The sequence below is a fragment of the Neomonachus schauinslandi genome, chromosome 16 (genome assembly GCF_002201575.2).
Source record: "Neomonachus schauinslandi chromosome 16, ASM220157v2, whole genome shotgun sequence".
Lineage (NCBI taxonomy): Eukaryota > Metazoa > Chordata > Mammalia > Carnivora > Phocidae > Neomonachus > Neomonachus schauinslandi.
The window spans coordinates 5,427,807-5,440,179 of record NC_058418.1 but is presented as its reverse complement, the minus strand read 5'-3'; the positions used below and the strand labels follow the sequence as shown (position 1 = coordinate 5,440,179).

Here is a 12,373-nt window from a genome sequence, read left to right as displayed (position 1 = left end):
AGTATCTCTGTGCCATCTCCACTCTGACCCCCCCGCCCCCACGCCAGGGCCTGTCAGGCCACCACACACAACACTGCCGGCCTCTGGGTCCCTGAGACCCTTTAACCTGTGAGGACATCCAGGGTCACAGGTGAGGTTCTTGGGAGCCTGGCGTCCGGCCTAACCACAAGCTTGGGGATTGCCCGCCTGACCCCTGACTCCTCACACCCGTTCTCCCCGAAAACCCAGAGCTTGACATTTGACCAGCCACAGAAATCCAACCTCTGCCCCCATACCACATGCCCCTCCCCCACCCCATGGTGACCTCACAAAGGTCACCAGCTTCTCCCTGGGCCAAGACCCTCTGTTATGGCCCTGCTGGCCCCAGGCAGTGCTGTCCCATCTGCCCTGGTAGCCCTCATGGTCTTCAGGGCCCCCGCCTGGGCCTGTCTCCTCTGCTTCACATCCTATAAGGAGCGTGTCCGCGTCTGCCAGATCTTTGCTGGTATAGAGGGCCCTGAGCTGGAAAAGTGTGAGGAGGCATTCACCGCCGCCTTTAAGGGCCTCCTAGACACTGAAATCAGTGAGGAGACCTGCCACTTCTTCCAGGGTCCTGGGGTAGGGGGGAGGGTGTCTGCACAGGGAGGTTCCAGAGAGCGTGGCGAACCACTGAGAGATTCACCCAGAGAGGGAGGGTGGGGGCAGACTTAGAGGGGAGGGTGGAGACTGAGGGACAGACTCAGTGAGAGGAGGATAGAGTGCGGGACAGACTCAGAGGGGGAGGATAGAGACCGGGGGACAGACTAAAGAGAGGATAGAGATGGGGAGATAGATTCAGAGGGGGCGAGGATAGAAATGTGGGGGGACAGACTCAGGGAGGAGGATAGAGATGGGGGACAGACTCAGAGAAGGCAGGATAGACACTGGGGGGGAGGGCCAGACTCAGAGATGGGGGATAGCAGTGGGGCAGGGACAGAGACTTGGAGACAGGAGGTGTCTTAGAGAGACAGAGAATGTCCACACCGTGGACATGGTGTTGAGGGAACTGCTTTTCCCAGCCTCTGTCCTCCACCCTTACTCCCAGACTACGATGAGAGAAGCCACCTGCATGATGCCTTCACCCAGATGACCCACTCTCTCCAGGAGATGGCCACTGCCCAGGGTGAGTGGGGTGGGGACGGTTTGGTGGACATGGGGTGTAAGCCCCCAAGAGATGGATGTGTGTGCAGGGGAGCCCCCAGAATGTGGCAGATCTGGAGGAGGCAGTGCTAGGAAGCTCAGTGAGCTTGATTACTTGTTGGGGGGAAGGGACGGTCAGATGCTGGTGGGGAGCTCAAAGAAGAGTGCAGAAATGACCTAGAGTCTGAAACCTAGTTGGGATCAGGTAGACATGAGTTCTGAACTGGCTGTGTGGCTCCCCCTGGCTATGGGGTTTTGGATGTGTTACTGCCTCCCTCTGGGTCTCAACTTACCCACCTGTAAGGTGGGACAATGTTCTTGCCTCCCTGAGAGGGAGGAGCCTCCTGACCAAATGGACCTCGGAGGGAGAGGGAGGAGGAAGGCGGAGCACTGCTTGCAGCATAAACTGGCCAGTTGTTGGTCCAGGGCTCAGGGCTTATTTCTACATCTGCTGTTACACCCTTTGTTTTCTGCTCTTGCCCACCAAGCTTTCTGACAATGATCCTGAAAGATGGGGAGGTTCCTGTCCACCCAGGGGGTGTCTGGGGGGTCAGCATGAAGAAGACTTCAGCTACAGATCCCCCAACCCCAAAGAGAGGCCTGAGCAACTCAAAGCTGGGGTGAGGGGAGGTGCTCAGGATTCCAGAAAACACCCTTTCTCCCCACTTAGGCCATCTTGTCATAGAAGGTTTTGAGGAGAACAGGAACAAGTCCAGTTCTGTGTGTAGAAGACCTCCCTAGAGCCTTGTGTGGGACGCAATGGAGTGGGGAGGCAGTGGAGGCTGGGCGGCCTGGGTGGAGGCTGGGGTGAGGGAGGCCTGAGCTGGGGCGGGGCTGTGAAGGTGGAAAAGCAGCACAGATGAAGAAGAGAGTCAAGGGCAGGAGGGACGGGGCTTGGGTCTGAAGGTCTGTCTGGGGACTGGGGTTGGGGGGGGGACTGGATAGCGCCCAGCGTCCAGCTCCATGTGAGGGTGGGCACTGGGTCTTCCCTGAGACGGGAAGCCTGGGAGAAAGAGCAGGGTGGGAGCAGATGGTGAGCTGGGCTAGGACATAGCGACGGTGAGGGACTCAGGGGACATCCAGGAAGCAGCTAGACCACAGGTCCAGGGTTTAACTGAAAGGTCAAGGAGACTTGAGACTGTCCTGAAGGAGCAGGGCTGTGAGCAGGGGAAGGGCAGGCTCAATTCTGGGCATGGAAAGACCCTCTGGGGTTGTGAAGGGGACAGACTGGAGGCCGGGAGAAGCTGGTGCAATATGACCAACAGGTATTCATCGAATGTGCCAGAAACAACAATGGGGACATAGCTGTGACCAGATCTGCAGACCACTAGCCCTCAGGTTGCTTATACTGCGGGGGGGGGGGGGCAGACAATAAACATAATCCATGAAATACTACAGTGTGTCAGTTGGTAATCCAGGATGTAGGAGGAAAATAGGAGGGAAAGGGAACAGGGTACCCAGTGGGGTGGTTATTTTAAATAGGTTGGTCAGGGGAGTTGCACGTGAGAAGGTCCAATTGAGGAAAGACCTGAACCAGGTGACAGAGCCATACAGATAATCAGGGGAAAGAGCGTTCCAGGCAGATGGAAGAGCCAGTGTGAAGGGCTGGAGTGGAGTCAAGGGGGGAGGGGGAGGATGCAGGAGATGAAATCAGAGGCTGCAAAGAACCACATCCTGTAGGACCTCATAGGCCAGTGGTTCTCAAGCCCCAGTGTGTGCCAGAATCTCCTGGGAGCTTGTGACAATGCAGACTCCTGGGTGCCACCCTCCATTTCTGCCCCTTAGGTCTGAGGTAGGGCCAGGGAGTGGGCCTTTCTAACAAGTTGCCCACTGCCGCAGCTGCTCCAGGAACACACTTGGGGAACCGACCTTGTGTACCCTTGAACTGACTTCCACTGTCACTCTTGAGGGGGTAGCCATCAGAGGCTTTTAGGGAGAGAGAAAGAGACAGGATCAGACCACGGCCACGAGGGCCAAGGGCAGAAGCAGGGAGACCGGTGAGGAGGTTAGCGGTGGTTCGGACCAGTCGCAACCCCAAGGTGAGGGCTGAGCTGAGAGGGGCGAGCGTGAGGGGGGAGGGGGAGGAAGATGACGGATCTGACTCTGTGCCAAACCTGCCTCATACGTGGGAGAGGCCGTGTCTGCACTTACTGATGCTAACTATCGTCCTAAAGGGTACCTTCATACCAGCCCTGTCACGTGGGTTTGGTAAGCCCATTTTCCAGATGGGGGAAGTTGGGGCCCAGCTGGACGGAAAGGATGGACCCAGGAGATATCAAGACTGGCCTTGTGTAGGGGAAGCTGGGGGAGGGGAAGGGCAACTCCCAGGTCTCCCAGATGGAGGACCCAAGAGATGGACGTGCTGACTCAGAGAGGCTCTTGGTGGTGGCAGGTGATACTGTTTGTGTCCATACACCAGGGAGTGGGTGGTGTGGTGTGAAGGGCAGTGTGTCACAGGTAATGCAGCTCGATCACCGGGGGTCAAATCTAGCTATGTGGCCTTTGGCCACCTTCCTAACTTCTCCGTGCCTCCATTTCCCCATCTCAAACGTGGAGATGGTAACATACTCACTGTGTCCCAGACACCATCCTAAGCGCTTACGGACATTCTCAAATGCAGCCATCCAATGGCACATAGTTTGGCACGGGGATGCTTTTATATTGTATGGCATTAAATCCCCCCCCAACCCTAATAGACACGGATACTGTCCCCATTTTACCAACTGAGGATCAGGAAAGTTACATACTTGGCCAAGGTCATGTAGGGAAGAGGATTTGAAATGGGTTTCTCAGATGGGAGGCAGGTGTGCTCACAGATGGACAAGCCAGGACTCAAACCCGGATGGTCTGAAAGTTGAAGTTCCTAATGATACCCACCTCTCTGGGGGAGACTTTACAACATCTACCATGCCCCCTTCTGGTTCACTTGAGATAACCTCCACCCCTTGGCCTCTTTGGACATTTCACTCCATCCCTACTTTATTCCCATGACGTACTTAGATATAACACACACACACACACACACACACACACCTGCCATGGCTCACTTGGCATATCCCACACTCATCCTCCCTGTGAGTCACTTGGTTTGGCACAGAGATATTCCTTGGATGACTCCTCCAACATCTTGGCCTCTCATTTGAGCACCCCACTCTGACCACATCCTCCAGACCATCCTGCCATCTCCAGACCACACGCCCGCCCTGTGGCCAAGGAGAAACCTCTAAGTCCTTGACCCCTCATTTTGAACCCACTTCCTGGCTTCAGTGCCCCCTCTCTCCAGTTTATACTCAAGGATCATCTCATTAGCCACCCTCTCACCAGTATTCTCAGTTCCTTCCCTTTCTGTATGGTTTGAAATTACACATTTCACATGCAATGGCTTAAGCCAGCTAGAAGTCTTGAGGTAGGTGCTTAAGTTTCATATGGCAGCACCATTTCATTTTCTGGTGGACCCAAACCCTTTCCAGCTTCCTGCTTTACTATCCTAGGAGGTAGCCCTTATCCTCATGGTTCTGCATGCCTGCTAGAGCTCCAGCCAACAAATCCAAGTCTAAGGCAGCAGATGGAGGAAGGGGAAGGGTCAATAAGATGGTGCCATTTCTCTCCTAAGGCTCCTTCCTATGACTCGCACATGACATTTCCACTTACAAATCAGACCAAAACTTGGTTATATGACCACAAGTGGGTCACATGACCACACCTAGCTGCAAGGGATATTGAGGAATAGTCTTTTAGCTGGGTGGTTGGTGGGGCCGGGGGTGCTTTCCCAGCTGAAATGCAGTGTGATGTTACTACAGAGATATCTGGAAGCAACTAGCAATCCCTGTCTATCAGTTTGCTAGGGCTGCCATAACAAAGTGCCATATACTGGGTTGCTTAAACAATAGAAATGTATGTGTTCACAATTCTGGAGGCTAGAAGTCCAAGATCAAGGTGTCAGAGTGAGCAGGATTGGTTCCTTCTGAGGCATCACTCTTTGGCCTGTAGATGACCATCTTCTCTCCCCCTGTGTCTTCACATGGTCTTCCCTCAGTGTGTTGGTGTCCAGATTTCCTTCTCTTATAAGGCAATCAGTCATACTGGATCAGGGCCCATCCTAATGTCCTAATTGTAACTTAATTACCTCTTTAAGGCTGTATCTCCAAGTACAGTCACATTCTGAGGTACTGGGGTTTAGGGCTTCCAACATTATGACTTTGGGAGGGACACGATTCAGTCCGTAACACCTGCCACATTTCTTATTTATTTATTTATTTATTTGAGGGGGGGGCGCAAGGGAGAGGGAGAGAGAGAGAGAGAATCCCAAGCAGAATCTGTGTTGAGCACGGAGCCCAACGCGGGGCTTGATCTCACAACCCTGAGATCATGACCTGAGCAGAAATCAAGAGTCAGACACTTAACCAACTGAGCCACCCAGGTGCCCCACATCTGCTACATTTCTAATTTCCAAAACCACCTCCACCGGTAAATCAATCCAGCCAGCCATCCACTTTGGGAACAACCACAAAACCTTACAGTTTGGAGGCCATTACAATGGTCAAAACTCCAACAGCATAAGAACAGAGATTAAAAAAGAGTCAAAGGGGTAGAAATGAATAGTCTGGGCACCATGCAGAAGTGGCAGGTGCATGCCCAGGGGGGTGGCTGCCACGAAGCTCTAGCTAATTGCTGCCTCATGAAAATACAGTCTCTTGTGTTATAGCTCTTCCAAATTTTGTAAAAGAGATGCCAAACATTCTATGTGACTTTCCCAAATTTTACACGATAGCAACTGGTTCATATTTTAAAAATACTTTCCAGTCCAAATATAACACATTCAAGGGATGGACTGGGGCCAGAGGCCACCAGTTGTGGTCTCCATTCCAGCTGGATCCTGGAATTCATTCTACACATACTTCTGAGCACTTGCTAAGACTCAGGGCCCCCTCCTGGGTTCTGGGGATACAGCACTGAAGAATGACATGTTTACTAACTGAAGAGACAGACTTAAATGATCACTGTATATATAAATATATATAATTGTAAACTGGTGAGAACTCTGAATGGAATGAATGGAACACTTCGAGAGGCAAAAATAGGGAACTGGATTAGGTTAGATTTGTGGTCAGGGAACACCTCGAAGGAGAGGACATGAGGTAGGAGATGAAGGATGAGTAGGAGTAGGAGGAAAGATGTGCTGGAAACACACCAGCACATGCAAAGGCCCTGAGGTGCTAGAGAATATGGTCGTTTTCATACATGAAAGGTGGGCAACAGGGATGGAATAGAGAGGCAGAGGAAACTAGGCCAGACCTTGTAGGGCCCTTGGTGAGGAATTTGATCTTTATCCTCCCCTTTCCTCTCAACAAGATCAACGCAGAGGATGCAGAGGAGGGGTTCCATTAGAAAGATAGTCCAGATGCAGATGGAAGGAGACTTGGGGATCTGTCAGCCTTCCAGGTAGACAGGGTGGGAGGAGGTGAGACGGGGGTGCTTTATATACTAGACATGTGGGGATGGGGAGGGCCTGAGGAAGGCACAAACACCGTGATAGCAAGTTGACCGGCCTTGAGAAAGGGTCTTTACCACAAGGCCCCCCTCCACCCTCCAGGCTCCTTTAAGGTGGCTTTTCCTGATGCTGCGGAGAAAATGCGGAAGGTCATTATGCAGCTTAAAGAAGGTAAAAGAAGTCGGCGCGCGGGCGTCGGTACACACACACACACACACACACACACACACACACTCTCTCTCTCTTCTAAAATCCTGAGCCAGTCATCGTCTCCCGTTAGCCCAGCCCCTCTGAGCCTCTTCCCCTGTGAGGAACACTCTAGAATCTGGTTCCTGCTTCAATGGAAGGTTTCCTTTCCAGCTAGGACCCCATTTTGGGATGATTCTATCCCAGATTAGCCCGGTCCTCTCTCTGGATCTCTCTGGCCCTGCGCACTCTGTGATGTTTCCTTTCCAACTGGGCCCCCTCAGTGGCCGAATTCTAGCCTGCCACACCTCTTCTCTAATTGGGCCCCCTCGTTTGACCCTGTCCCCTGAAACTATCGCCCAGGGCCTAGCTCCGCCCCCTCAGTGGGATACCCCAGGGTTGATCCCGCCTCCTTAGTCGGCAGGCCTGTGCCTGACCTTAGTGGAATACTGCAGGCCTGGCCCCGCCTACAGGTGGACTGCTGCAGGCTTAGCTCCGCCCCCTAGGTGGGCTGCGGCAGGCCTGGCTCCGCCCCCTCGGAGGAAAGCATCTGGCCCAGTAACCTCTCCTCTAGGGGAGCTTCAGGTGGGCACTTCCAGGATAGTAACCCTTCCTCTCTCTCCACAGTCCGGGCCTGCATCCCTCCCTGCGGTAAGCACTACATCCCAAGCTCAGAACTGAGGGGGAAGGGAGGTGGTCGGGAGCGAAACCTGGGACTAGAACGGGAGACCAATAAGAGCCCTGGAGAAAAGTAAAAGCAGGTATTGCTCACAAACCTCATAAAAGGCGGGCCCGAAAGCAAAAACAAGCCAATAGGAGTCCCAGAGGCCGGAGAGTGTTGCGAGCCAGCCAGTGAGCGCAGGGAAGGCGGCGCCCAGGACCTGTCTGGCCGTTAGAGTCCGGGAAGCTGCACAGACCTTACTGGCCAAAGGGACCCGGACTGGGGAACGCAGATGGAGCCCAGGTGCAGCGTTTCCGTCCCACAGGACTCCAAGAAGTCGCCCGGCGTTTCCACTGCCGCGGGTGCTACTCCACGGTCTGCGACCTCCCGCTGGACTGCCCAGGTGAGGGGCGGGGCCTGGAAGGGGAAAGGAACCGGACGGACCGGAGGAACGAGAGCTGAGCAGGGAAGGGACCGGGCCAGACGGGGGCGGGCTCGGGCGGTGACGCGGACCTGTTTTCAGTTCAGGACTTGACGGTGACTCGGGGTCATCAGGCTAAGTTCTCTTGCACTGTGAACTTCCAACTGCCTAAGGAGGAAATCACCTATTCCTGGAAGTTCGCAGGAGGAGGTGTGAGTCGGAGCGGGGCCAGCGCGAAGGGCTTAGGAGGAGGGTTATGCTTCTCTAGAGGATGGGTGGTCAGGACGCAGCGGGTGGGGCTCGGGGGAGCTCGGTCTAGATTCCGGCTTCGTGCACGGGGAGGGTCCCTGGATTTAGAAGTGGAGGCAAGGCTCAGGAGGTGGCTTAGAGGGGCGGGGTCGTGCGTGAAGGGTCAGTGCATAAGGGACTAGGGGTGGGGCCAGGGCTCAAGAAGGTGTGGTCTAGCTCGGGGGCGGGGCTTGGACGTTGCGCTTTGGCGAGACCCAGCAGAGGGAATCTGACCTGGGCTCGGGCGAGGCTCCTCTCCTCCCGCCGCTTCAGCCCGAGCGTCCCGCAGGTCCGGACGCAGGACGTGTCCTACTTCGAAGACCTCCCGCGGGCCCGAGGAAACCTGGCGCGGATCCGGCCGGTGCAGCCCGCGCACCGCGGGACGTTCTCTTGCGTGATCCTGCACGACCAGCTCCCGCTGGCGCGGCTCTACTTCTTTCTTAACGGTGCGGGCGGGGCTGCGCGGGGGGCGGGGCTGCGCGGGGGCGGGGCTTGCGCCTGCTGACGTACGTGGCCCCGCAGTGACTGGTGCGCCCCCACGTGGGGAGACCGAGCTCCAGGTCTCCTTTCGGGAAGTGCTGCGTTGGGCGCCGCTGGAGGCGGAGATGATCGAACCTTGGAGGCCAAGCCTGGGCGAGCTGCTGGCCAGGCCCGAGGCTCTGACGCTGAGCAACCAATGCTTGCTCGCGGCCGTCGCGGCCTTAGCATCAGTCAGTGCGACCCTTGTGGTGTGGTGAGTGCCCAGGACCCCGGAGTCCCAGCATCCGCTCTCCTTCCTCAGCCCTGGTGTCCAGCACCCTCAGACCCAGGAGTCCAGGCCCCCCAGTCCCTCCTTTTTCAGACCCAGGAATCCAGGCCCCCAGCCCCCTCCTCCCTCAGACCCAGGAGTCCAGGCCCCCAGCCCTCCTCCCTCAGACCCAGGAGTCCAGGCCCCCAGCCCCCTCCTCCCTCAGACCCAGGAATCCAGGCCCCCAGCCACCTCCTCCCTCAGACTCAGGAGTCAAGGCCCCCACCTCCCTCCACCCTGACCCAGGAGTTCAGGCCCCCAGGCCTCTCCTCCCTCAGACCCAGGAGTCCAGGCCCCCAGTCCCTTCCTCCTCCAGTTTCAGGAGTCCAAGCCCATAGGCCCTCTTCTCTCAGATCCAAGAGTGCAGGCCTTGTCTACCTTTGGGACCCAGGCTTTCAGGACCCAGATATCTAATCCCAAACCTTTCCCACCAACACAAATGCCTCCTTGTTTCCCCAGGATGTTCTTTCGATGGTACTTCAAGGGCAACTAACAAAGGTATCTTTTTCTTACTTCCTTATCCGGTTTTCATTCCTAAAATAAAGAATATATTTCAGCTCTGTAGATTCTTTCATCTTTGAAGGTGGTCACCGCTAACGCAGGTAGGAGGAGGGGCAGCATACCCCAAATATGCCCAGGTGACTATTCCTTTAATGACAGTAATATGTAGAGCTGTCAAGGTACATGCAAGGTCCTGTGCTGAGGACTTTCCGTACAAGCCCAGACCCCTCCCTAGATTGCTGACTGTCTCTTTGACATTTCAACTTGCAGACGATACCCTCAGATGGATTCCTTGATGTCTCTTTGGGTTTTTTGTTGTTGTTTTTGTTTGTTTTGTGCAAGAAGGTGATTTTATTAAAGCATGGGGACAGGACCTGTGGGCAGAAAGCGCTGCCCTTGATGTCTCTCTGAACGCCTGTTCCTCCTCAAGGCTTTCCTGCTGAAGGCACCACCATCCACCCAGCTGCTCATCCCGAAACCCGCGTTTAATTCCTCCCCCACTTCTACTTCCATGGTTCAGCCTTTTTAACTCCTAAACATCTTGTGTAGCTGCCCTCTGTCTGTGGTCCCAGTCACCATCGTCTCTTGCCTGGATCACTGCAGCAGCATCCCCACTCGCCTCCCTGCCCCAAATCAGCCTTGCCTCACTTCGGTCCATCCTCCACATGGCAGCCAGAGTAATATTTTAAAGTATGTCAGATCATGTCACTCCTCTGCTCAAAAGCCTTTGGTGGCTCCCTATTGCCATTGGAACAAATCCAATTCCTTGTCAAGGCCTCTAAGATGCTCCAGGTTCTGGCCCTTGCTGACCTGGCAGGCCTTGTCCCCTACCACTCTTCTCCCTTGATCTTTTTACCCTGCACTTTGTCTGGCCTTTGCTTATTCCTTACATTTGTCATGATTCTTGTCACCCTCTCCAGGACCTGGGTACGTGCTGTTTCCTGCCTAGAATAAGGTTTTCTCCCTTTTGTGTCTAGTTAACTCAGTTACAGTTTCCCCTGAAAAGCCTTTACATATATTAACCTATTTAATCCCCACGCTGAGTCTGTGTATCTGGTGCTATTTTTGCCGAACTCCACCTCCCTTTTCTTGTTCCCCTCTTTACCCTCTAGCCCCACTAGCCATTTTTTTTTTTTTTTTTTGTCCCTTGAACATGCAAAGCTCAGTTCCATGTTCGGACTTTTGCACATGCTGTCCTTCATACTTGACATGACTTTACTGTGAACCTCACGGAGCTACCTCCCTCTCACAGCTCCCCGCTCAAATGTCATCTTCTCTGACTACTTCCCTCCCCCTATTTTGGCTTGTGCACAGTACTCATTGGGACTTAATGTCAACTTGTGTTTTTTATTTGGGTTTGTGTCTTCCCACCTAAAGGATAAGTTCCTTCTGGGCATCTACTCATTCTTGTTCACTGATATAGTCCCCTTTTACTGACTCACTCATTCAGAGAATATTTACTGAGTACTTCTATGTGCCAGGCATTTTCAAGGTACTGTAGAGACAGCAGTGAAGAAATCAGAACAGACAAAAATCTGCACCCTCATGGAGTTTAGATTCTTTTGGCGGGGGGGGGGGGGCAGAGGGAGAAGGAGAGAAAGAATCTTAAGCAGGCTCCACACCCAATGTGGAGCCCAACGTGGGGCTCGATCTCACAACCCTGACATCATGACCTGAGCTGAAATCAAGAGTCAGATGCTTAACCGATTAAGCTACCCAGGCGCCCCATGGAGTTTAGATTGTAATGGATGGTTAGATAATAAACAAGAAAATTAAGCGCAATAAGACATGGATCAAAGCAAAAACAGCAGGGACAAAAGCCCCTGAGTGTGCCTAGTGTTGGGGACGTGGCCAGGAGGCATCTGGAGCAGAACTTTAGGAAAGAGTAGGCAGTGAGGTCAGAGAGGATGTGAGGGGACCAGATCATGGAGGACCTTGGCCACTGTAAGGTCTGGATTTTCCTCTGAGATGAGAGTTATGGGCAGTTTTTGAGGCGAGGAAGGTCCTGATATGATTTGAGTTGCATGGCTACTGCATGGATAAACTGTAGGGGGCAGGGGTGGAACTAGGAACTGCTGTTAGGTGCTGTGGTAATCTGGACAGCTTTAATCCAGGAAGGAGATGCAGCTCGGGGACAAAGTGGTGACAGTGAGGAGCAGTGGTTCTAGATCCGTCCTGAAGGTAGAACCAGTGGGGTTTGCTGATGGATCAGAATGTTGGGTGTGAGGGGAAGAAAAGAGAAGGGGCAGGTGTCAATGGTCATGGCAGCCGCAATGTCAGTAGAACCCTCTGCCATGACGGGAACATTCTAGATGTGCACTGTCCATGTGGTGGCCTCCAGCCACCTGTGGCCATGAAGCAGGTCAAATATGGCCAGTGACACTGAGGAGCTAAATTTATTTTATTTTTTTTAAGATTTTATTTGAGAGAGAGAGAGAGTGAGGGAGAGAGCGGGAGGGAGCAGAGGCAGAGGGAGAAGCAGGTTCCCTGCTGAGCAGGGAGCCCAACGTACGACTCAATCCCAGGACCCTGGGATCATGACCCGAGCCGAAGGAAGATGGCTTAACCGACTGAGCCACCCAGGCACCCCCGAGGAGAGCTAAATTTATAATCTTTTATAGCTTTAATAATTTAAATTGTCCCTCATCTATGAAAACAGAAGTCACAGAGGCAGGTGTCTGGGGACCCTGGGTATAACTCCGGATCACACTCTTTGTTTACTTGACTAGGAGCTACTGGAAGGCAGGGGCTGCCTCTGATTCATTTCGGTATTTGCAAACCCGGCAAAATGTGGAATTCAGTACATACTTAGTAAATGGTTTGGGGACTGATTGACATCATCAAAGAATGAGTGAATGAAAAAAAAAAAAAGTCCAGGAA

At 53.6% G+C, this 12,373-nt stretch overlaps 1 protein-coding gene across 1 annotated transcript; it reads left to right on the top strand.

The window, feature by feature from the left end:
- Positions 1–348: 348 nt before the first annotated feature.
- Positions 349–9,485, top strand: SPACA6 (sperm acrosome associated 6). Its single transcript, XM_021681422.1, has 9 exons — positions 349–562; positions 1,064–1,141; positions 6,752–6,820; positions 7,463–7,486; positions 7,822–7,899; positions 8,020–8,129; positions 8,495–8,651; positions 8,728–8,938; positions 9,452–9,485. Exons 1-9 carry the CDS (start codon positions 349–351, stop codon positions 9,483–9,485), a joined length of 975 nt encoding a protein of 324 aa, XP_021537097.1.
- The last annotated feature ends 2,888 nt before the right edge of the window (positions 9,486–12,373 follow it).

What these genes read in the sequence shown, in the direction of transcription:
- SPACA6 (XM_021681422.1), top strand. Translation starts at nt 349, where the DNA reads ATGGCCCTGCTGGCCCCAGGCAGTGCTGTCCCATCTGCCCTGGTAGCC. An exon ending in CCTCCTAGACACTGAAATCA is followed by an intron (nt 563 to 1,063) that starts GTGAGGAGACCT and finishes CCTTACTCCCAG; the next exon opens with ACTACGATGAGAGAAGCCAC. An exon ending in GGAAGTTCGCAGGAGGAGGT is followed by an intron (nt 8,130 to 8,494) that starts GTGAGTCGGAGC and finishes AGCGTCCCGCAG; the next exon opens with GTCCGGACGCAGGACGTGTC.